Source organism: Cheilinus undulatus, linkage group 4, assembly GCF_018320785.1.
Source record: "Cheilinus undulatus linkage group 4, ASM1832078v1, whole genome shotgun sequence".
NCBI lineage: Eukaryota > Metazoa > Chordata > Actinopteri > Labriformes > Labridae > Cheilinus > Cheilinus undulatus.
The window spans coordinates 54172203-54194876 of NC_054868.1; the positions used below are offsets into that span (position 1 = coordinate 54172203).

The following is a 22674-nucleotide window of genomic DNA, read 5'->3' on the forward strand; positions in this document are numbered from 1 at the left end:
AAGGCTGGGGTTCAGCTCTGAAGACACAGATGCTGCCATCTATTGCACCAAAAGATTTAATGTGAAACCTCAACTCCAAAAAAGTTGGGGCGCTGTGTGAAGTGTAAGTACAACAAATCATTGTCAAATCTCATAAACTTATATTTGATTCACAACAGAGCATAAACAACATATCAGACATTAAACTGAGACATCTTACCATTTAATGGAGAATATTAACTCATTCTGAATTTGATGGCAGCAACACATCTCAAAAAAGTAGAGACAGGGCAAGAAAGGCTGAAACGGTAAGTGGTACAACAGAAAAACAGCTGGCAAATTAGGTCAACAGGTCAGTCACATGACTGGGTATAAAAGGAGCATTTTAGAGAGGCAGAGTCTTTAAAGAAAGGCAGAGATGCATGCAAAAGGAAAGGATGGAATGTTTTATAAGCTTGTAAGAATGACGTCATCTTTAAAGGCAATGATGGAATGTTTTGTATGTTTTAAATGATGGCATCATCTATGAAAGGCAGGGCACGTAATGTTTATAGGCTTTGTGAGATTGTTAAAATCTTTTAAAGACAAGTATGGAATGTTTCAAAACTATAAAGGAACATTCCTTAAGTCTTTTAGAATTTAAAGGACAAGATAATCAAATGCATAGAATACAATGTATGCTAGGAGCATCAAGATATTAAAACATCATGTTTAAAAGGCAAGGATGGAATGTTTATAGGCTTCGAGAGGATAACATAATTATTCAAAGGCAAGGATGGGGCGTTTTACATGCTTTAGAGGATGGCACCATCTTTTGAGGGCAAAATTTGAATATTTTACAGGTTTTGTGAGAATGTCAAAATCTTTAAAAGGCAAGGATGGAATGTTTAGAAAAAATAAAGGTTATTATCACCTGCTTAAAGTCTTTCAAATACTTTAAAGGATGACAGAATCAAATCCAAAGAATGGAATGTTTTAGAGGAAAATTAAGACATTTAAACATCATGACTTAAGGGCAAGGATGGAATATTGAATAAGCTTTAATGGGCAATATTATCTTACGAAAGCAAAGATGTAACATTTTTTAAGCTTTGAAAGAATGGCATGATCTTGAAAAGGCAAGGATAGAATGTTTATACGATTACAAGAGTCTTAAAGGCAGGGATAGAATTTTTTAGAAGCTTTGAGGGGATGGATCATGTTTTAAAGAAAAGGATGGATGTTAGGCTTTGAGAGTAGGACATCATCATTTAAAGGCAAGGATGAAATGTTTATAGGTTTTCAAGAATGACGTCATCTTTAAGGCAGGGATGGGATGTTTGATAGGCTTTAAGAAGAGGACAACATATTTTAAAGGCAAGGATGGAATGTTTTACAAGCTTTAAAAGATGATGTAATTTTGGCAAAGAAGGAATATTTTGTATGCTTTAAAGCCTTAACTTGGGTCCAGGACCCCTTTAAGGGAGCACCAGAGATCTCAGGGGGTGGGAGGCTCTGTCTGCCCTTAGGTTTTAAAATTAGGTTTGCTCATATTAACAGAAGTAAAAATATAACACTTATAATTAATTCATACAGTGTTTGTTGGCTAAAAGAATTTGTGTTTAGGGCTACTTTGTTTGGATTTACACAAAAAATCATTAAAATTTATCTTAATTTTGGCCAGAAAGTATCACTACTTTTCTTTCATGTCAGTCCTGGGGGCTCAAGTTTTTTTAGATACAAGTAGGAGGGGCTCAGAGGAAGAAAGGATGGGAACCACTGCTTTAAAGATGACACTGTCTTTAACGGAAGGATGGAAATCATCTTAGAATGCAACAATGGAACATTTTATAGGCTTTGAGATGATGGCATCACCTTGAAGGAAGGGGATGACATTTTGGTGAAGCTGAGGATGTTGGGGCCTTCATTCATCCTTTTTTGCCAGGAAGTAGCCACAGTTGGTAACTTTGGAGAAAGTGAGCGGACCAGGAGTGGAGCGTGGGTTTCCCTCACCAGTTCCACCACTTTTCCAAAAGTTGCCAACAAAGAACAGTCATCTTAGGGGGAAGATTGTTGGTATGCCTGTGTTCTAACGATGACAGAGAGATGATGTCTGCAGATTTTTCAAGCATTTTCAATATGGCCGCCACCCTGGACTGGACTCCAGAGATGGCTTCAGTAACCAAACACCTGGTGTCACTCAGGCTTGGTCCAGTATTTTCTACAGTCTGCATGTGTAGACGACTTGATTCTGTTAAGGTGAAATCTACAACAGCAGTTTAGCCAGTTTATCTCTGCCTAGAATATCAGGACCAATCACAGCAGGGTCACAGCATTTCTGCGTTCAGGATCTCCAGCTGTCCTCTTATCAGACCTGCAGCTCAGCGGCCAATCACACTTCACACACTCAGCTAATAGAAAAATAAACTGCAGAGGAGACCTGCTTCCAGTCCATCTGCTGACATGGAGCTCTGCAGAAATGCCAGCTCAGCATTTTTGATACTGTATTTAGTGAGAAACATTAACCTGACAAACCAGAGGCCTTCAGCAGGGGCCAGAGCCACCAAGCCAATAAAATCCTCCGAATTGTTCCTTTAAATGGCCACATTCATGAGGGCCTGACAGCAGAGCATGTGAAGTGTCAAACATATGACCACGATCAGAGCTCTGAGGACCACCCAGCCACCAGCAGAGGCTCATTAGGGCCCGGCTCTGAGGACAGGAGCTCTGAGGCTCTAACGGAGCACATCACTGCTTTTCTTCCTCTGTGGTCTAAAAACATGCAGCACGGTGGCCCTGAGACTGCACACAGAGAGACGCAGACCGCTGCCGCCTCACACTGAGACAACGGGACAAAGGACAGACTAAAGGTGACTCTAACCATGGGTGGTTTTACCGTCAGGAAAGGTAGGTGGTCACCTGGGGCCTCGTGCTCCAAGGGCCCTCAAGATAAAGTCATTCTAGGTGTGCATCAAATAGGAGATTAACATCTCACAATGACTCAAATGTGTGTTTTTGCTGTAAATAAGGGACTAATAGTGAAATCAACAGCATCAAAATACATTTTAATTATATAAAAAGTTCCTGTGGAGGACCCCTGGCTGCAGCATCAAGGTCCAAGACCCTCAAAAGGCCCCAGATGTCTTCATCTCAGTCTAATGATGGTAAAGTAGATCCATGTAGACAGAAAATATCATTGGTGGATTACTGTGGGTTAAACAGGATCAAAAAATCCAAATGTCTGATCAGTGTCAGACGAACAGATATATCACCAATAGTGAGCATCTACTTTTATTTTTCTAAGTTCCACCGGGATTAGAGACACGTTCAAATATCAGGATAAGAGGAGTCTGAGTCCTGATGAAGGGCTGTTAGATATTTGGAGATTTAGATTTACTATATAAAAAACACACTGACATTCTCTAAAATGAGAGGCATCAGAATGTTTGGTTTATTGATTTAAAAGAAAAGGGGAGGGGCCTCATAAGGTCACTGCATAGGGCTTGAACTGAAGTATATACAAAAGGCAAGGATGGAATGTTTTAGAAGCACTGATGGCATCATCTTCAAAGGCAGAGGAATGGAATGTTTAATAAACTATGATGACATCATCTTCAAAGGTAGGAATGGAATGTTTTATAAGCTATAATGACATATTCAAAGGGAGGAATGGAATGTTTTATAAGCTATGATGACATCATCTTCAAAGGTAGGAATGGAATGTTTAATAAGCTATAATGACATCATCTTCAAAGGTAGGAATGGAATGTTTTATAAGCTATAATGACATATTCAAAGGGAGGAATGGAATGTTTAATAAGCTATAATGACATATTCAAAGGGAGGAATGGAATGTTTAATAAGCTATGATGACATCATCTTCAAAGGTAGGAATGGAATGTTTTATAAGCTATAATGACATATTCAAAGGTAGGAATGGAATGTTTAATAAGCTATGATGACATCATCTTCAAAGGTAGGAATGGAATGTTTTATAAGCTATAATGACATATTCAAAGGTAGGAATGGAATGTTTTATAAGCTATGATGACATCATCTTCAAAGGTAGGAATGGAATGTTTTAAAGCTTCGATGGAATCATTTTCAAAGGTAGGGATGAAATGTTTTAGAAGCTATAATGACATCATCTTCAAAGGGAGGAATGGAATGTTTTTTAAGCTATAATGACACATTCAAAGGTAGGAATGGAATGTTTTATACGCTATAATGACATTTAGAAAGGTAGGGATTGAATGTTTTAGATTTGATAAGCCTTCTAGGGTGAGGATGGAATATTCTAAAAACTTTGATGAAATCATTTTCAAAGGTAGGGATGAAATGTTTTACAGGCTTTAAAGACATTATCTTTAAAGGAAGAGATGGAATGTTTTATAAACTTTGATGACATCATCTTCGAACATAAGGACTGAATGTTTTATAAGTTTGATGGCATCATTTAAAAGGTAAGGATGGAACGTTTTATAAGCTTTGAAGAAACTTTCAAAGGCAGGGATGGAATGTTTTATAAGCTATGATGACATCTTCAAAGGTAGGGATAGAATATTTTAGGTTTGATAAGAGTCTCCAAGGGTGAGGACAGAATGTTTTAAAAGCTTTGACATCATCATTTTCAAAGGTAGAGGACTGAAGGTTGGTGAAGCTGGGGTTGTTGGGGCCTTTTTCCCTCCATTTTTGCTGAGTAAGCTATTGTTAGTAACTCCTGGAAACGTGGGTTGAACTGGTGAGGAGAAAATGTCATCCTTCAAGTAGGTAAGTTAATGTTAAATTCATTATAAGACAAAGCTAGATAAACACATGAGCACTGATACACACAGGAACGCTGGAGTACAGTGGGACAGGTAAAATCAAGAATCAGACATTTCAGGTGTGTTTTATCTCAGAGATGATGAGTCATTCATGTTTTTAGAGCCACAGCTGATCCCTACAACATGAACACTTTTATATAAGTAAGAGGAGCAGTGGGGAGCAGAGGATTATGGGTAGAGGCTACTACCCAGCAGGTGAATCTCAGCATTGATGGGTGGGGGTGGATGGGAGGAAGGACGGCCTCCTCGACCTCTGGCTGCCAGCAGAGGGAGGAAGCTGAGCCTTATTGAGACCAGTGGAGTCGCCCCCTGCTGGCCTTCACATAGAACACAGAAATACTGTCTTCATTTAGGTCACTTTGAGATTTTATGACTATATCTGTTATTTGTGGGCAGGAAATGTGCAGAAAACCAGCCTTACTGCTGTGTCTGAGACCATACATTATGTTTTTATTATTATCAACCAGCATCATTATCCATCCTGTCATAGATAACATAGGGTGGATGGTAGTGGGAAGAGGCCTGATGACATTTAGGATGCTAAAGAAAGGCTTCATTTCTCCAGCTGAGGGTACGAGCAGCATGACATAAAACAGAGCCTGGTCAGCAGACTCCCCATGTGACAGCACACCGCCTGGATTAGCCGTCATAAGCTCGTTAAAGCCGTTTGGACGAGGGGGGCAGGAACAGACTACTTCACTCCTCACACACAGGGTGGCCGGACTGAAACGCAGAGGTCACAGACCCCCATCACGCCCAGGACCCTGGCCCCCTACACGTCCAGGACCCTGGCCCCCTACATGCCCAGGACCCTGCTGGAGTGTCCTTGAGACACTCTGGCTCATTTTTAATGCGGTAAATTCACCACGGTGTTATCATAGACACAGCATGTTAAGAGTTAGAAAGCGAAATAATTCAGACGTTTCTCTCTCCAGGTTTTATGACTAACACTGAGTGAATGTACAAAACAAACAAAAGTACAAGTAGAGTCTTCCTGGCCCAGGTGTACATAAAAACACATTTGTTGGGGTGTTTCTTCTGCATCTTCCTCATTTGTTTAACTGAACCTCTCTGATTTTTCTCGGCGGCGTCGGAAACTTTCTCTGCACTCTAAGAGTATTTCTGCTCTTACATTCTTAGAAGAACAAGCCAGTCCAAACCAGCCAATGTCTCCAGGAGACATCTGCTTTCAGGGTCCCAACATTTTGAGAGTCCCAACATTCTATCACACATGTCATCTCTGTCCACTTCCAAGCCATATAACTCCACCCCAGCTCCTCCTACAGATTTCATTTTGGCTTTAAAAAGAAAACAATTATTCAGCTGTTTATGCTGGATTCACCTTTTGTGCTATCTTTGACAGATTTTTTTATTTATAACTGTAAAAGTCTGATGATGATTTTTGGCTCCCAGACTTTTACAATGAGTGTGTGATAGAATGTTGGGACTTTCTCAGTGAGGTCAAAGCAAATGTCTCCTGGAGAAAGGTATAGCAACAACGGGCACATCTAACCTGATTGGTCCATCCTCTTCCTGTTTCCTATTGGCTGGTCCAGAGAAAAAAATCCAAGAGCAAGAATGCTTTTACCACTTTAAACACAATTTCCACTTCTTTTGTCCAGTCACGTCCCTTTATGCTTGTTTTAAAATCACTTTCAACCAACTTTTGCCATGTTTCACCTGTGGTTGCAACCTTTTACCCACTTTTTCACCTTATGCCAATGTTTGCCACACTTAACCCATTTTTTCTGTTTGACCTATGCAGTATGCTATTTGCATTTGTTGCCACCTCTTTTTGCTGTTTTGCTCATTTTTGCCTCTTTTAACCCATTTTTGACACTCTTTGGTACTATTTTACCACCTTTTGGCCAAACTTGCCACTTCTTACCATGTTTTACCAATTTTTGCTCATTTTTTATCTACTTTGCCAGTGAAGACCAATTTTTGCCACTTTTAGTTTCTTTTTGCTCCGTTTTACCAATAATCAATCCTTTTTCCACTTTGTGACCATTTTAACCAATTTTTGCTGTATTTAACCCATTTTGGCTACTGTTGGACCTACTTTGCCACTCTTAACCCATTTTTGACACTTTTTGTTACTTTTGCCCTTTTTAACCTTTTTGGTTTCTTTTCTCTCATTTTTTTTTTGTCTCTTTTCAGAATGATTCCAATCCTTTTTCCTTAAAGTTGTCTCACTTTCTTCTTTATTCTCTGGTATCCTCACATTTGTGCATATTATGGCTCAGCTATGAGGTCTAACATTACTTCCCTAATCGTTGTGTTCCCACCAATGTTGTTAACATCCCCAGTAGAAGGTTAACATTTTTTGACAGGCCTGTTGTTGTTATTCTGGTTAAAAATATGGTTATCACAGATTAACTTTACAATGGACCATGGTTTTGCTGACCTCTATGGGACCTCCAGTTTGGCCAGGCCAGAGAGAACTCTCACCCCCTAAACCCCTCATTGGCAGTCTTGAAATGATGTCATGACAGTGAGCTGATGCAGATAATTTGTGGTTTTAATCCATCAGAGTAAATACCGCAGATATACAACTGAAATAAAATAAAATAAAATACATTTCCATGTGTAGAGTGTAGATACGGTAAAGAATCCCAGCTCCAGGTCCTCGTCCCCTCACTTCCTCCCGCCCTCCTGTGGCTCCGTGTAGTCGTCTGGAGGCAGCAGCGGGCTGAAGCGCAGCAGCGGCAGGTCGACGGGGGGGAGGTGCTCCTTCATCTGAGGCCAGCCCTCCCTGAAGCCCCGGGCGGGAGGTGGAGGGGGCGGGGGTGTCAGGTCAGGGTCACCTTCATGATGCTGATGGTGGTGGTTGTTGTTGGGGTCAGTATGAGAGAGGTTGCTATGGCAGCGGACCAGGAACGCCCCCCGGTGGTGACGGTGGTAGAGCATGCCGGCTGCCCCCAGCAGCATCAGGATGAGACTGCTGAGCAGGAAAAAGAGCACGTAGACGCCTTTAGTCTCTGCAGACAGACCGGAGCTGCAACCTGCAGGAAGACGACAGGAGGATCACCATGGAACCCATTTCAGACTTTGCCAAAATTTACGGCTCCCAGTGATTGATACAGCAGCAGTCCTACCCACCCAGTCCTACAGGGCTGAACAAATACATCAGTTCCAAACCTGTTTCCTTCACATCCACACAGACCGTTCCTCCTGATCCCAGGCGGGAGGCGTCCTTGAGGCCTGGCCTGCAGTGGCACACGTATGAACCAAATTTGTTCACACAGTCTGCGTTAACGTCACACATCACCATCATGGTCCCACACTCGTTTACATCTGAGGCGCAGAAGACACACAGAGATCATCATGCACCCTTCAACTACAGATTCTACCTTGAGTCATACATTTGAATCCCGTGTTTACATTTTTCATTTAGACTCTGTTTTCAGATTCCACGTTAACTGCACTCAGATCCAGACTCTGCTTTAGCAACCTGTCCTCATAGCTGACCTGATATCAGAGCTCTCTGTCCCTCCTCATATTCCTCTCTGTGGCTGTCTGACAGTGGCTTGGTATCCCTGCATGTTGATTAGAATAACAAAGGCCAAATAAACCACCAGCAAAGGGGCAGAGCCTCTTTAACAGCTTTTCTCCTCATGTAGTCATAAACATGCATTTAAAGGACACGCAGTTATATTATTTTGTAAATAAATCTTGATAGGTCCTGGTTGGACTGGAAAGATAACTGCAGGTCTAGATTGACCTGCATGCACAAGGTAAAGATGGAAAAGCTTTAAAGAATGATATCATCTTTAAAGGGAGTAGACGGAATGTTGGTGAAGGTTTAAAGGGCGACATCATCTTCAGAGAAGGGGAAGGAATGCTGAAACTTAAAGGATGACATCTTCAAAGGCAGAGGATGGAATGTTGGTGAAGCTTTACAGGGCAGCACAATCCTTAAAGACAGAGAATGGAATGTTGGTGAAGCTTTAAAGGATGACATCATCCTCAAAGGCCAGTGTGGAATGTTGGTGAAACTTTAAAGGATGACATCATCCTCAAAGGCCAGTGTGGAATGTTGGTGAAACTTTAAAGGATGACATCATCTTCAAAGGCCAGTGTGGAATGTTGGTGAAACTTTACAGGCAACACAATCCTTAAAGACAGAGAATGGAATGTTGGTGAAGCTTTAAAAGATGACATCAGCTTCAAAGACATAGAATGGAATGTTGCCAAAGCTTTAAAGGATGACATCTTTCAAAAGTGAGGATGGAATGTTATAAGCTTTAAAGGATGACATCTTCGAGGACAGAGAATGGAATGTTGGTGAAGCTTTAAAGGATGACATCATCTTCAAAGGCCAGTGTGGAATGTTGGTGAAACTTTACAGGCAACACAATCCTTAAAGACAGAGAATGGAATGTTGGTGAAGCTTTAAAGGATGACATCAGCTTCAAAGACAAGGATGGAATGTTATAAGCTTTAAAAGATGACATCTTCAAGGACAGAGACTGGAATGTTGGTGAAGCTTTAAAGGATGACATCATCTTCAAAGGCCAGTGTGGAATGTTGGTGAAACTTTAAAGGATGACATCATCCTCAAAGGCCAGTGTGGAATGTTGGTGAAACTTTAAAGGATGACATCATCTTCAAAGGCCAGTGTGGAATGTTGGTGAAACTTTACAGGCAACACAATCCTTAAAGACAGAGAATGGAATGTTGGTGAAGCTTTAAAAGATGACATCAGCTTCAAAGACATAGAATGGAATGTTGCCAAAGCTTTAAAGGATGACATCTTTCAAAAGTGAGGATGGAATGTCATAAGCTTTAAAGGATGACATCTTCAAGGACAGAGAATGGAATGTTGGTGAAGCTTTAAAGGATGACATCATCTTCAAAGGCCAGTGTGGAATGTTGGTGAAACTTTAAAGGATGTTATCTTCTTGCTAAAGCTAATTAAATGCTTTGAAGTATGATGTCAAAAGCAGAGGACTGAATGTTGGTGAAGCTGGGTATGTTGGGGACTGTGTTGCTTCATTTTTGCCAAATAGACAGCCACAGAGGGTAACTTTTGGAAAAGTGTGCAGAACTGGAGGGGAGCGAGGGTTTCCTCCAAAGGACGGTCAACATAAAGAGATTGTTGTTATGTTCTAATAATCAAACAAAATGTCAACTCAGTTCAGGATAACAAGCTATGAGGTTTGATATCAATCAGATTTCACACTGTTCTTAGGATAGAGATATTTCCAAAAAAAGGATTCAGGATTACTACTTGGTGTCTGCATGCTCTAAATCGGATTCAAATCCCTGTTACTGCACCCTCAAAAGTCGGTGATTCTCTATCAAAGTCCATCGTACCAGCTATCGACATGGACATGATGATTCCTTTCTCAGTCCTTCCTCGGAGGCTGATCATGTCTGTGGTGAGTTCGTGCAGTGAGTTCATGACCCTGCGGACCTGAAGATCTTCTGGTCTGTGTCTGACCTGCAGCCAGAGGATGCACAATGCCCCCACGCTTATCCTGCACAAACAGCATGGATTAATTCAGGTACACTTTCACAGCAATGCTTCTCTTCAGAGTTCAGCGGGGAAACTTATTTCATTAAAACATATCCGTGATTGTCTTTCTTGCATTATCATTTCATCAGTGAGAAGGAAAGATGGAGACTGCAGACCTTTTGACTCTCTTAAAAGACAGTGACAGCAGTGAGTGCAGAGCCTCCAGCTTCTTGGTGATCTACAGAGACAGTCATACAGTTTAAAACTGGAAATTCTCTCTTTTTTTTTTTTTGCACATCATCCATCCATAAACCCTGTGACATATACCAGCTTTAAAGTTTGCTCTGTGGTTCATTCACCTACCAGAGCCTTCACTGGCTGCTGCAGGGCCATGGACAGCTGCTCTGAAGACTCAAAGTCCTGCTGGAAGTTCACTTCAACAGCCACCTCAAAAAGATAATCTGAGAGCAGAGAAGGAGCACAGAGAATCAGAGGCTATCACTGACTACATGAACAGAAATACAGAGGCTATCCCCAACTACATGAACAGAAATACAGAGGCTATCCTCAACTACATGAACAGAAATATGAACAGAAATACAGAGGCTATCCCTGACTACATGAACAGAAATACAGAGGCTATCACTGACCACATGAACAGAAATACAGAGGCTATCACTGACTACATGAGCAGAAATACAGAGGCTATCACTGACCACATGAACAGAAATACAGAGGCTATCACTGACTACATGAACAGAAATACAGAGGCTGTCACTGACTACATGAACAGAAATACAGAGGCTATCACTGACTACATGAACAGAAATACAGAGGCTATCACTGACCACATGAACAGAAATACAGAGGCTATCACTGACTACATGAGCAGAAATACAGAGGCTATCACTGACTACATGAACAGAAATACAGAGGCTATCACTGACTACATGAGCAGAAATACAGAGGCTATCACTGACTACATGAGCAGAAATACAGAGGCTATCACTGACTACATGAACAGAAATATGAACAGAAATACAGAGGCTATCCCTGACTACATGAACAGAAATACAGAGGCTATCCCTGACTACATGAGCAGAAATACAGAGGCGATCACTGACTACATGAGCAGAAATACAGAGGCTATCCCCAACTACATGAACAGAAATACAGAGGCTATCACTGACTACATGAACAGAAATACAGAGGCTATCACTGACTACATGAGCAGAAATACAGAGGCTATCACTGACTACATGAACAGAAATACAGAGGCTATCACTGACTACATGAACAGAAATACAGAGGCTATCACTGACTACATGAACAGAAATACAGAGGGTATCACTGACTACATGAGCAGAAATACAGAGGCTATCACTGACTACATGAGCAGAAATACAGAGGCGATCACTGACCACATGAACAGAAATACAGAGGCTATCACTGACTACATGAGCAGAAATACAGAGGCTATCACTGACCACATGAACAGAAATACAGAGGCTATCACTGACTACATGAACAGAAATACAGAGGCTATCACTGACTACATGAACAGAAATACAGAGGCTTTCACTGACCACATGAACAGAAATACAGAGGCTATCACTGACTACATGAACAGAAATACAGAGGGTATCACTGACTACATGAGCAGAAATACAGAGGCTATCACTGACTACATGAGCAGAAATACAGAGGCTATCACTGACTACATGAGCAGAAATACAGAGGCTATCACTGACTACATGAGCAGAAATACAGAGGCTATCACTGACTACATGAGCAGAAATACAGAGGCTATCACTGACTACATGAGCAGAAATACAGAGGCTATCCCTGACTACATAAACAGAAATACATGGATACGTTTAAGCAGTCTGGGTCCACATAGCACAGATGTGATACTCACCACCAGGAAGGTGAGGGTTTCCAGAGTGATTTTTTATTTCATCTGAATGACAGAAACAAATAAGAACATTAAAAATGAGAACAGTTATGGCCTCATGGTGGCGCTGCAGTTCACAATAGATGTCAAAGCATCGATTTTCATACATTTTATGATGATTAACAGGTATTTCAGATAAAATAGCATGACACCTTTTACAAATATGTTTTATGATCAATACTTGTTATAAATGAAGGGGGGGTGTAAAAATAGGTAGTGTTTGTTGTGTTGGTGGGCCAAAATGCCTGGGTGAGGCTGCAATAATAACCTTAACATAACATATCAACTTTGTAAAAGTGGGTGCAACTTGGTTTTATATTTAGCAAGAAAGTGAGGTGAAGCCCACAACATCCCCAGCTTCATGACCATTCCATCCTCTGCCTGTGAAAGATAATGGCAACTGTCAACAGATCAAGTGTAGACATCAAGCATACAATGCAATGTGATGTCAATACTCACATGCTGTTAAAAACCCCTGTTATTAAACCTGCCACCCTTTAAAGCTCATAACATTCCAACGTTTAAATCTCATAACATTCTAGCCTGTAAAGCTTATAACATTCCATTCTTTAAAGCCCATAACTTTTCCAACGTTTGAAGCTCATAACATTCTATCCTGTAAAGCTCATGAAATTCCACCCTTTAAACTAATAACATTCCATCCTTTAAAGCTTATAACATTCCATCCTTTTAAGATCATAACATTCCATCCATTAAAGCTTATATCAATCAGTCCTGTAAAGCTCATAACATTACACTTTAAAGCCCATAACATTCCATCCTTTAAAGCTCATAACATTCCACAATTTAAAGCCCATAACATTCCATCCTTTAAAGCTTATAACATTTCACCCTTTAAAGCTCATGACATTTCACACTTTAAAGCCCATAACATTCCTTCCTATTCCACCCTGTAAAGATCATGACAATCCATCCTTTAAAGCTCATAACATTCCACAATTTAAAGCCCATAACATTCCATCCTTTAAAGCTTATAACATTTCACCCTTTAAAGCTCATGACATTTCACACTTTAAAGCCCATAACATTCCTTCCTATTCCACCCTGTAAAGATCATGACAATCCATCCTTTAAAGCTCATAACATTCCACCCTTTAAAGCTTTAACATTCTATCCTGTAAATCTCACAACATTCCATCTATAAAGCTAATAAATGTACATGCTCCATGGCTTACTATATTCCACCCTTTAAAGCTCATAACATTCCACCCTTTAAAGCTTACAACATTCTATCCTGTAAAGCTTATGAAATTCCACCCTTTAAACTAATAACATTCCATCCTTTAAAGCTTATAACATTCCATCCTTTTAAGATCATAACATTCCATCCATTAAAGCTTATATCAATCAGTCCTGTAAAGCTCATAACATTCCGTCCTTTAAAGCTTATCAATTTATGTACTCCAAATCTTAAAACATTCCATCCATTAAAGATTAAACATTCCATCCATTAAAGCTTATATCAGTTAATCCTGTAAAGGATTCTGTCCTGTAGATCTTGACATTCCACCTTTTAAAACTCATAGCAGTCCATCCTTTAAACTTCATAACATTCTGGCCTTCAGTGCTTATAACATTCTATCCTTTATAGATGGTAACATTCCATCTTTACCTTTGAAGATGATTTCATCTATTAAACCCTATAAAACATTCCATCCTTGTTTTTTGCATGCAGGCCCTGCCCTCTTTGACTGTGAAGCCATGCTGTTGTAACTTCTGTAGAATGTATCTTGACATTGTCCTGCTGAATTCACAGGATTTCCAATCTCCAGTTAACCTTCCTGTGGAATGTTGTCAGAGAGTATTCCACAACTTTCCCAGTCTTTACTTCTCCTGTCTTCATTTTTGGAACGTGTCACAGGCATCACATTCATCCTTTTAAACTATACCCCTGTCCAGTGTATCTCCATGGAGACAGTCCAAACTAGCTAACAGTAAGTCAAAACAGACTGGCTGGTTTAATGTGTAAAGATCACTGATGTACTCACAGTGTCCTCTGTGGTCGGACAGCTGCTCCACCATGTTGGGCTGTGGGTGGGTTGGCTCGGGCTCTTTTTCTGGTCCCACACCAGCAGAAAGCATCTGGTCCAAGGCCTCACTGACCCCTGGCCTGTTCTCCTCTGAAACTGTAGCCCCCTCTGATACTTCTGAGGTGACCTCCACATCCCTCCATAGGACTGTTGGTGTCAGGGTGGTGGGCTGTACCTCATTGTCCTGACTGGCATGGTCCTGCTGTGGAGACTCAGACAGGTCAGGTGGGTGTGGAGGTGTTCGATCAGCTCCTCGTCCTGATCTGGACGTCTCCTGTGTGAACGTTGGCACGGTGGGCTCAGTCCTGAACGAGTGGATGTGGCTGAAATTCATGAAGGCTGCATGCTGGTTTTCACCCACCTAAGGAGAGGATGGAGGATACAGGAGTATGTGAAAAAATAAACATTAAAGGACAGGGATAGGGTTAAAAGGACACTGGAGGCTGGGATGATTCATGCCTGAATACAATCCAGAATTCATAATCTGAGAGAACATCCTGTCCTGTGTCCACTGCTGTTGGATTATGGTTAATAATTAATCCATAACCATGTACCAAAGGTGCAGTGTTATCAAAGAGACAACCATGGCCTAAAACATGGAAAATTGGAGGGTTAAAGGGCACAGCATGCCAAGCTTAACCAACATTCACCACGCTATGAAATAATCATGGAACATTACAAGACGGAGATGTTTTAAAGTTAAATGCAAAGCTACACTCCAGACATGGCTGCTGCACTGTGTCACTCCACCCAGTGGTTCACTCAAGAAATAGTTCTGAGAATTTGCTTCATGTGTCGTAATGTTACAAATATATATACATTATTTTTTCATAGCGTGGTGAATGTGCAGGTCACAACTTGTCCACTAGAGTGTTTTGGAGTTGTTGGATTGTGTATTTGATGAGTTTGATGAGGGAAAGCAAAAATTCCGTCTGCTAGCATAGGGTTAGCGGTGCTCTGGTTTAATGGTTCCCCCAGATCTAGAAACAGCTTGCACCAACAACTAAAGGAAACGTACCTATTACTAAGACTATAGGGATTATGGCAATGGGCGAATTTGCCAAATTGTTGGAGTATCCCTTTAAAACATTCCAGCCTTGCCCTTGAAGATGGTGTAAATCTTTAATGTTTTGAAATATTCTGTCTTTGCCTTTTAAGATGATTTCATACTTTGAAGCTTATAAACCATTCAAGCCTTGCCTTTGATGATGTCCTACTTTAAAGTTTATAAAACATTCACACCATTGCAAAGTCTTAAAACATTCCAGCATTGTTGTTGTTTGAGATCTCATACTTTAAAGCTTTTAAAAAAATTCCAGCATTGCTTTTGAAGATGATGTAAACCTTTACATTTCGTAAAACACTCAAGACTTGCCCTTGTAGATGAAGTCATCCTTTAAAGCTAATAAAACATTCCAGCCTTGCCCATGAAGATAGTGTAATTCTTTAATGTTTTGAAATATTCAGTGCTTGCCTTTTAAGATGATATCATTCTGTTAAGCTTATCAAACATTCAAGCCTTGCCTTTGATGATGTTGTCATTCCTAAAGTTAAGAAACATTCTACCCTCTCTTTTTTAAGATGATGTCATACTTTGAAGCTTATGAAACATTCAAGCCTTGCCTTTGATGACGTCCTACTTTAAAGCTTATGAAACATTCAAGCCTTGCCTTTGATGACGTCCTACTTTAAAGCTTATGAAACATTCAAGCCTTGCCTTTGATGATGATATTATACTGGTGTCTGTGAGTGAGCTGCTTCACCTGCAGGGTAAAGAATGAACTACTGTTTACATGGTGTGTAAGCAGTAGTGTACATGGCTCTACAGCACAAAACAGTGTTGTTGTGTTTTCATGATGATGGGATTCTTGTTGGGGGCAGAGGAGGAAAACTCTGTTTGAATCAGATTATATCAGCTAATGTCTGGCCTAGCTGAAAAGACCTTGACAGCTGAAGGTTTGACTCTCACCTCCATGTCCTCGTCTTCGTCCCAGGGCAGCACTGGCGTCACGTCAGCGTGTTGATCGTAATAATCATACATTAGATCAGGATTTACCATCTGAGTATAGTCGTGTTGGTCTGACTCCCCGTCTTCACCGTTCTGAATAACAGACCCTGTCTGTCTCAGCATGTAGCCGTCCTGTGGGTGAAAAACCACCGGTGGTCCAAACGCCTGGTAGCGCCCATAGAAGCCCCTGTATGGTGGGCTGGGATGCCCCCTGATCAGCAGCATCACATATAAAGTGTTGGAGGAGGATGTAAACTTGACCTCTCTCCAGCACTTCAGCAGGACTTTGTGAACCCTGAAGGGTCCGGCAGGCTCGTCCACGTGGACCTGGTCCTGTTTAAGGTGGCAGGTGTCATCCGGGGTCAGGTCCTCCAGGTGCAGGTGGATCCTCTTACCAGGATCCACCCTGATGGTCCAGTTACACCACAGGGGAGGGTTGGAGCAGAGGTAGTCTGGGGAGAAGAACTCGCCGCTGTCGCTGTGCAGCAGCTGATGGCAGCTCCTCAGGGCGAAGAAAGCCCCGCCTTCTTCAGCTCCGAGGTCATCTGTGGCGGAGACCCAAAAGCGTCAGACAAACAAGGAGAAGAATTTACAGCTATAACTTCTTTACTAACGCAGAGGAGTAAGGTCCATGAAAAACACTTTTTGAGGTCCCCTTTTTCTTTAATTCAGAAAAAAATCAGAATGCTGAGATCAAAGTAAGAATTCTGAGATAAAAGTCAGAATTCTCAGATCAAAGTCACAATTCTGAGATCAAAGTCACAATTCTGAAATCAAAGTCAGAACTCTGATATTAAAGTCAGAATTCTGATATTAAAGTCAGAATTCTGAGATCAAAGTCAGAGTTCTAAGATTAAAGTAAGAATTCTGAGGTCAAAGTCAGAATTCTAAGATCAAAGTAAGATATCTGAGATCAAAGTAAGAATTCTGAGATCAAAATCAGAATTCTGAGATTTAAGTCAGAATTCTCAGATCAAACTCAGAGTTCTAAGATCAAAGTAAGAATTCTGAGATCAAAGTCAGAGTTCTCAGATTAAAGTCAGAATTCTGAGATCAAAGTCAGAATTCTGAAATCAAAGTCAGAACTCTGAGATCAAAGTCAGAATTCTGAGATCAAAGTCAGAATTCTGAGATCAAAGTCAGAACTCTGAGATCAAAGTCAGAATTCTGAGATGAAAGTCAGAATTCTGAGATGAAAGTAAGAACTCAGATCAAAGTCAGAATTCTCAGATCAAAGTCACAATTCTGAGATCAAAGTCAGAATTTTGAGATCAAAGTCAGAATTCTCAGATCAAAGTCACAATTCTGAGATCAAAGTCACAATTTGAGATCAAAGTCACAATTCTGAGATCAAAGTCAGGATTCTGAGATCAAAGTCAGAATTCCAAGATCAAAGTCAGAATGCTGAGATCAAAGTCAGAACTCTGAGATCAAAGTCAGGATTCTGAGATCAAAGTCACAATTCTGAGATCAAAGTCAGGATTATAAGATCAAAGTCAGAATTCCGAGATCAAAGTCAGGATTCTGAGATCAAAGTCACAATTCTGAGATCAAAGTCAAGATTATAAGATCAAAGTCAGAATTCTAAGATCAACGTCAAGATTCTAGGATAAAAGTTCGAGTTCTGAGAGTAAAGTCAGGATTCTGAGAGTAAAAGTTAAATTTCTGAGATGAAAGAGGACATGCAGAAATCAGGATTCTCTGCCCCTGGCCTTTCCACAATCTCCTCAAGTTGCAGAAAAGTTGGTGTAATTATTTCTGATGAACACGATTATATGGACAATCCAGCCATGGATCATTATTGAGTTCGATCATTATTTATTGGGTTAAATGTAATTATTGTTCCTATTGTTCAGGATATTCTTATTCTTTTTATAGCTTATTATTGCTGATGCTGGTAAATTGGTAATTGGTCAGTGTTTTTATGGCAAACTTATTTTTCATTGGAATGAGAAATCAAAAATCTACAAACAAGCAGTTTTCCTATTTCTGGAGAAGCCGGCCCGTAGCTGTGTCAGGCTGTTCACACTTAAGTGGGAAACAGAAAACTGTTTGTTTTTGGGGGTTTTTTGTTTTGTTTTGTTTTGTTTTTATGTTTTTGAAAAAGAATCATTCCAAAAAACAATTTGTTTTTCATCTTATTGTTTTATTTTCTGATCCAAATAGGAAGATCAAAGAAAAGAACACTGGTGATGTAACATTCTTTTTCCATCATGTGTGACCCACTGCAGACACTGTGAACTAAAGAATGTTAGGTTACCACTGTTCTGTTCTTTGATCTCCCTCTTTGAATCAGAGAAAAACAATATGACGAGAAAAACTGCTTTTTCATTTTTTATTTATTTATTTTTATCTAAAATGAAAATCAAGAAAGTAAAAATGGTTTATTATCTACTTATTTTATCCTCCTTGAACTACCTGGGGTCAGTTTTTTCTGTTTTGTTTCCTATTTTTAAACAGTAATTTGGAAACAGCTTATTTCTTAATTTTGGAATTGAAAACCCATCTGTAGACTACACTGACTGTGTTTGTGCCAAATCTTCTGTAATAATAACGGTCTAATGTGGAGGAACAAACAATTCATAAGTCTAAAATCAAAGTTTTCCTTTTGGTAACTAAAGTTTACATCTCTGGTGGACTGAATATTTTCTTTAATTAATTTTTTTTTTTTTTATCAGATTCTCTCTATTGAATATAAATTGCACAGATAAGAGCACTAAAGGAAACATTCACAGTTAAACAGAAGAAGAAGAACTGGTGTGCTCACCTGGAGGTCCATTAGCCTCTTCACCCCTCACCTAAAACACCAAACGGTAAAAATAAATAAGTAGAATAAAAGTATGACACATTATACTATAAAACTCAACCAGTGCGCCTGATTCAACAGTGAAAAGGAGAAACGTACCTGTGTGCTGCAGTGTTTCCAAAATATGAGCAGAAATATGAGCCACATACTCTCAAAGTTTTTCTTCTGTGGCATTTTCCCGCCTGAATATTTTCTCTGAAACTTTAAATCTCTGTCAGAAAATCAAGTTGATCCTCAGCTTCAGTCTAGCTGTGTTTGTTTTTCTGTGTGAGCAGCTGAACCTCATCAGGTCACTGATTGGGTTTCTTTTTCATCCATGTACTACAGTCTGTCCACCAGGGGGCACTGTTGGATTTATAAATACAGTCCTAACAGGAAGCCTGACTGCATTTGATTTAACCTTTAATCTCTGGTGTTTAGATACAGAGATCTAGTGTAGTACATATCTCAGATATGTGGAGGCCCCAGATCAGGACTAATGTTGGTCCTTCTCCATTTATCTAAAACCAGTTTAAAGGGTTTAGAGGCATCTCTTCCCAGGTCCCAGAGCCGGAGACCTACAGGACAAACCCACATGGTAAATCTAAACAGCCAACAGTTCTTCATCAGCTCTGAGGACCATCAGGACTCAACCTCCTTCCATCCTAATACCTGGACACATCTGTAGTCCAGGTGGAGCTCAGAAAATAAAAATAGATGCTCAGGATTAGGGGCATGTCTCACACTAATCAGACATGTGGACTTATTGATCATTACCACTCTGTCACCCACCTGTTCACTGAGGATGGGAGGAACTCTGATGAAGACATCTGGGATACCACAATGGTTTAGATCAGTGAAACTCAACTCTTAATTTTAAACATTATTCCCCAAGAAAACCTTAAAAAGGAAAATTTGACCTCAAAAAACATCCATTACGAATAACACTGATCAGTTTGTTCCCCACACTTACAGAGTAGACTTTAACTGTCAACCTCTACTTTTTCTCTGTATACCTCCATTGCCCTTATTTACCCATTTTTACTGCTCTTAGCCCATTTTTGACACTTTTAACCAGCTGTTTGCAATTTTTTGCACCTTGTCTTTGACTTGTCGGCCATTTAAGCTGCCATTTGCAATTAAATGCCACTAACTTCCCGTTTTGTCACTCTTTGATGTTTTTTGTCCATTTTTTTCCACCTTTATTCTCATTTTTGCCCATTTAAGTCACTTTTCACTCATTTTTCTTCACATTTTTGTCGCTTTTGGAACATTTTTGCCACCTGTAACTCATTTTTTGTCACTTTTCACCCATTTTTGCCACATTCTGCTCTTTTTTGCCACTTTTCTCCCAGTGTTTACCACTTTAAGCCCATTTTTCTACTTCTTTTTGTCACTTTTATCCCCCTTTTCACACTTTTATCCTGCTTTTTGCAATTTTTTGCCCCTTTTTGCCACCTCCTGCCCATTTAAGCTGCCTTCTGAAATTAAATGCCACTCTTTTCCCATTTTTTCCACCTTTATTCTTACTTTTGCCCATTTAAGTCACTTTCACCCTTTTTTCTACATGTTTGTCACTTTTTGACCATTTTTGTCACCTGTAACTCATTTTTTAGACAATTTTCTCCCATTTTTGCCACATTCTGCCCTTTATTGCCTCTTTTCTCCCAGTGTTTGCCACTTTCAGGCAATTTTTGCCACTCCTTTTTTAAATTTTTATCATGCTTTTTGAAATTTTCCCCTTTTGCCACTTCTCGCCCATTTAAGCTGCCTTCGGCAATTAAAAACCACTAATTTCCATCTTTATTCTCATTTTCGCCCATTTAAGTCACTTTTCATTCAATTTTCTTCAAGTTTTTGCCACTTTTGGACCATTTTTGTCACTTTAAACTCATTTTTTTACCACTTTTCACCCTTTTTTGCCACTTTCTGCTTTTTTTGCCTCTTTTCTCCCAGTGTTTGTCGCTTAAGCCCATTTTTTCACTTCTTTTTGTCACTTTTCTCCCCCTTTTGAAACTTTTATCCTGCTTTTTGCAATTTTTTCGCCCCTTTTTTTCCACTTCTCATCCATTTAAGCTGCCTTTTGCAATTAAATGCCACTAATTTCCCATATTGATACCTTTATTCTCATTTTCGCCCATTTAAGTCACTTTTCATTCATTTTTCTCCACTTTGTGCCACTTTTGGACCATTTCTTGACAATTTTCTTCCATTTTTGTCAAATTCTGCCCTTTATTGCTATTCTCCTCCCAGTGTTTGCAGCTCTAGCCCGTTTTTGCCACTTCTTTTTGTCACTTTTATCCTGCTTTTTTCAATTTCTGCCCCTTTTTGCCACTTCTCGCCTATTTAAGCTGGCCCTTGCAATTAAATGCCATGTTTTGCCCATTTTCCCACCTTTTTTCTGATTTTTGCCCATTTTGGTCACTTATTACTCATTTTTTGCAACATTTCTACCATTTTAACTCATTATTTAGTCACTTCCCACCCATTTTTGCCACTTTTCTCCCAGTATTTGCCGCTTTTTGACTATTTTTGCCACCTTAACTAATTTTAACTACCACTTAGATTGCAGTTCTTGTTAATTTTTTTTTTCTCAGCGATTCGGCTTTTTGGTTGATCAGGTTTAGTAACGCTGCTTTAGATGATATTTAGGAAAAACCTCACTGCGGACTGATTGGTGCGTCTCATTTGACTGACAGATAGCTCGACAGGCAGAGGCTACGTTTCTGCCAACCAGAATGCTAGCTAGCTAGCTGACAGGAAGTCAAGCTTGGTGGGCGGGTTGTTAGGTTGATCCAAAGTTCAGTTGAGACCATGATGTCAATATGGAAGCCTCCGTGGATTGACTTAAAGAGCCGTTTGAGTCCGCCTGTTGTAAGCAGATGGCTGACATCACACGGGGTTAGTCCAGTTCTTTCTACGGTCTATGACCTCAGGTTGAAATCTGGGCTTTAGTTACTCTCTAAAAATCACAGTTACAAAGGAAATGAGTGCATATATTTTATTTTACTCCACTTTTAGGACATTACGGTAATTTTGGCAACTTCTTGAGAAAATACCTCGGGAAGATTTATCCTGAGAAAAGAAGAGAAGTAAAAATCTTGAGAACAAGCCTGAAATATACATCACAAGAAAAAGTTAAATCAAGTATGGACTCGTGTCTGCTTAAGGCTTCCGTACGTCATTGCTTTGTTGCAACCATTTTTTTCTAGGCACACATTTGTGACCCACTTTTAGGTCCCGACCCACCAGTTGAGAACCACTGGCGTAGATTGATCCTGATGCATAATGGAATCCATGATCAACTCCTCTGGACCACTGTTGTCAAAGTGCACAATTTTAAACACTACATCCTCCTAAACTTGGTCCAAAGGGGCCAACTGGACTGAACTGAAGACCTCATGAGCCTTGTGGAGGAAAGGAACATCTCTAGGAACCCTAATCAAGTCCACTGGTCCCCCTATGGACCATGTTTCAGTTGAGCATGGAAGACCCTCCACAGACATCAGATCCTGTTTCCTGAACAGTAGTTGTGTTTGTGTTGATCCACGCTGGCTCAGCGGTGTGTTTACAGAGAGCTGTGTAAATGAGAGCAGAGGTTATCTTCCTGTTCTTCTTACATAATGTTTAT

At 40.1% G+C, this 22674-nt stretch overlaps 1 protein-coding gene across 1 annotated transcript; it reads right to left on the minus strand.

The window, feature by feature from the left end:
- Positions 1-7284: 7284 nt before the first annotated feature.
- On the minus strand, positions 7285-19356 carry zgc:66455 (uncharacterized protein LOC393502 homolog). Its single transcript, XM_041784333.1, has 10 exons — positions 19164-19356; positions 19026-19056; positions 16220-16803; positions 14209-14611; positions 12164-12205; positions 10609-10706; positions 10422-10483; positions 10104-10267; positions 7926-8081; positions 7285-7789 (listed from the first exon to the last, which is right to left on the minus strand). Exons 1-10 carry the CDS (start codon positions 19236-19238, stop codon positions 7422-7424), a joined length of 1983 nt encoding a protein of 660 aa, XP_041640267.1. The 5' UTR covers positions 19239-19356; the 3' UTR covers positions 7285-7421.
- Positions 19357-22674: the final 3318 nt, after the last annotated feature.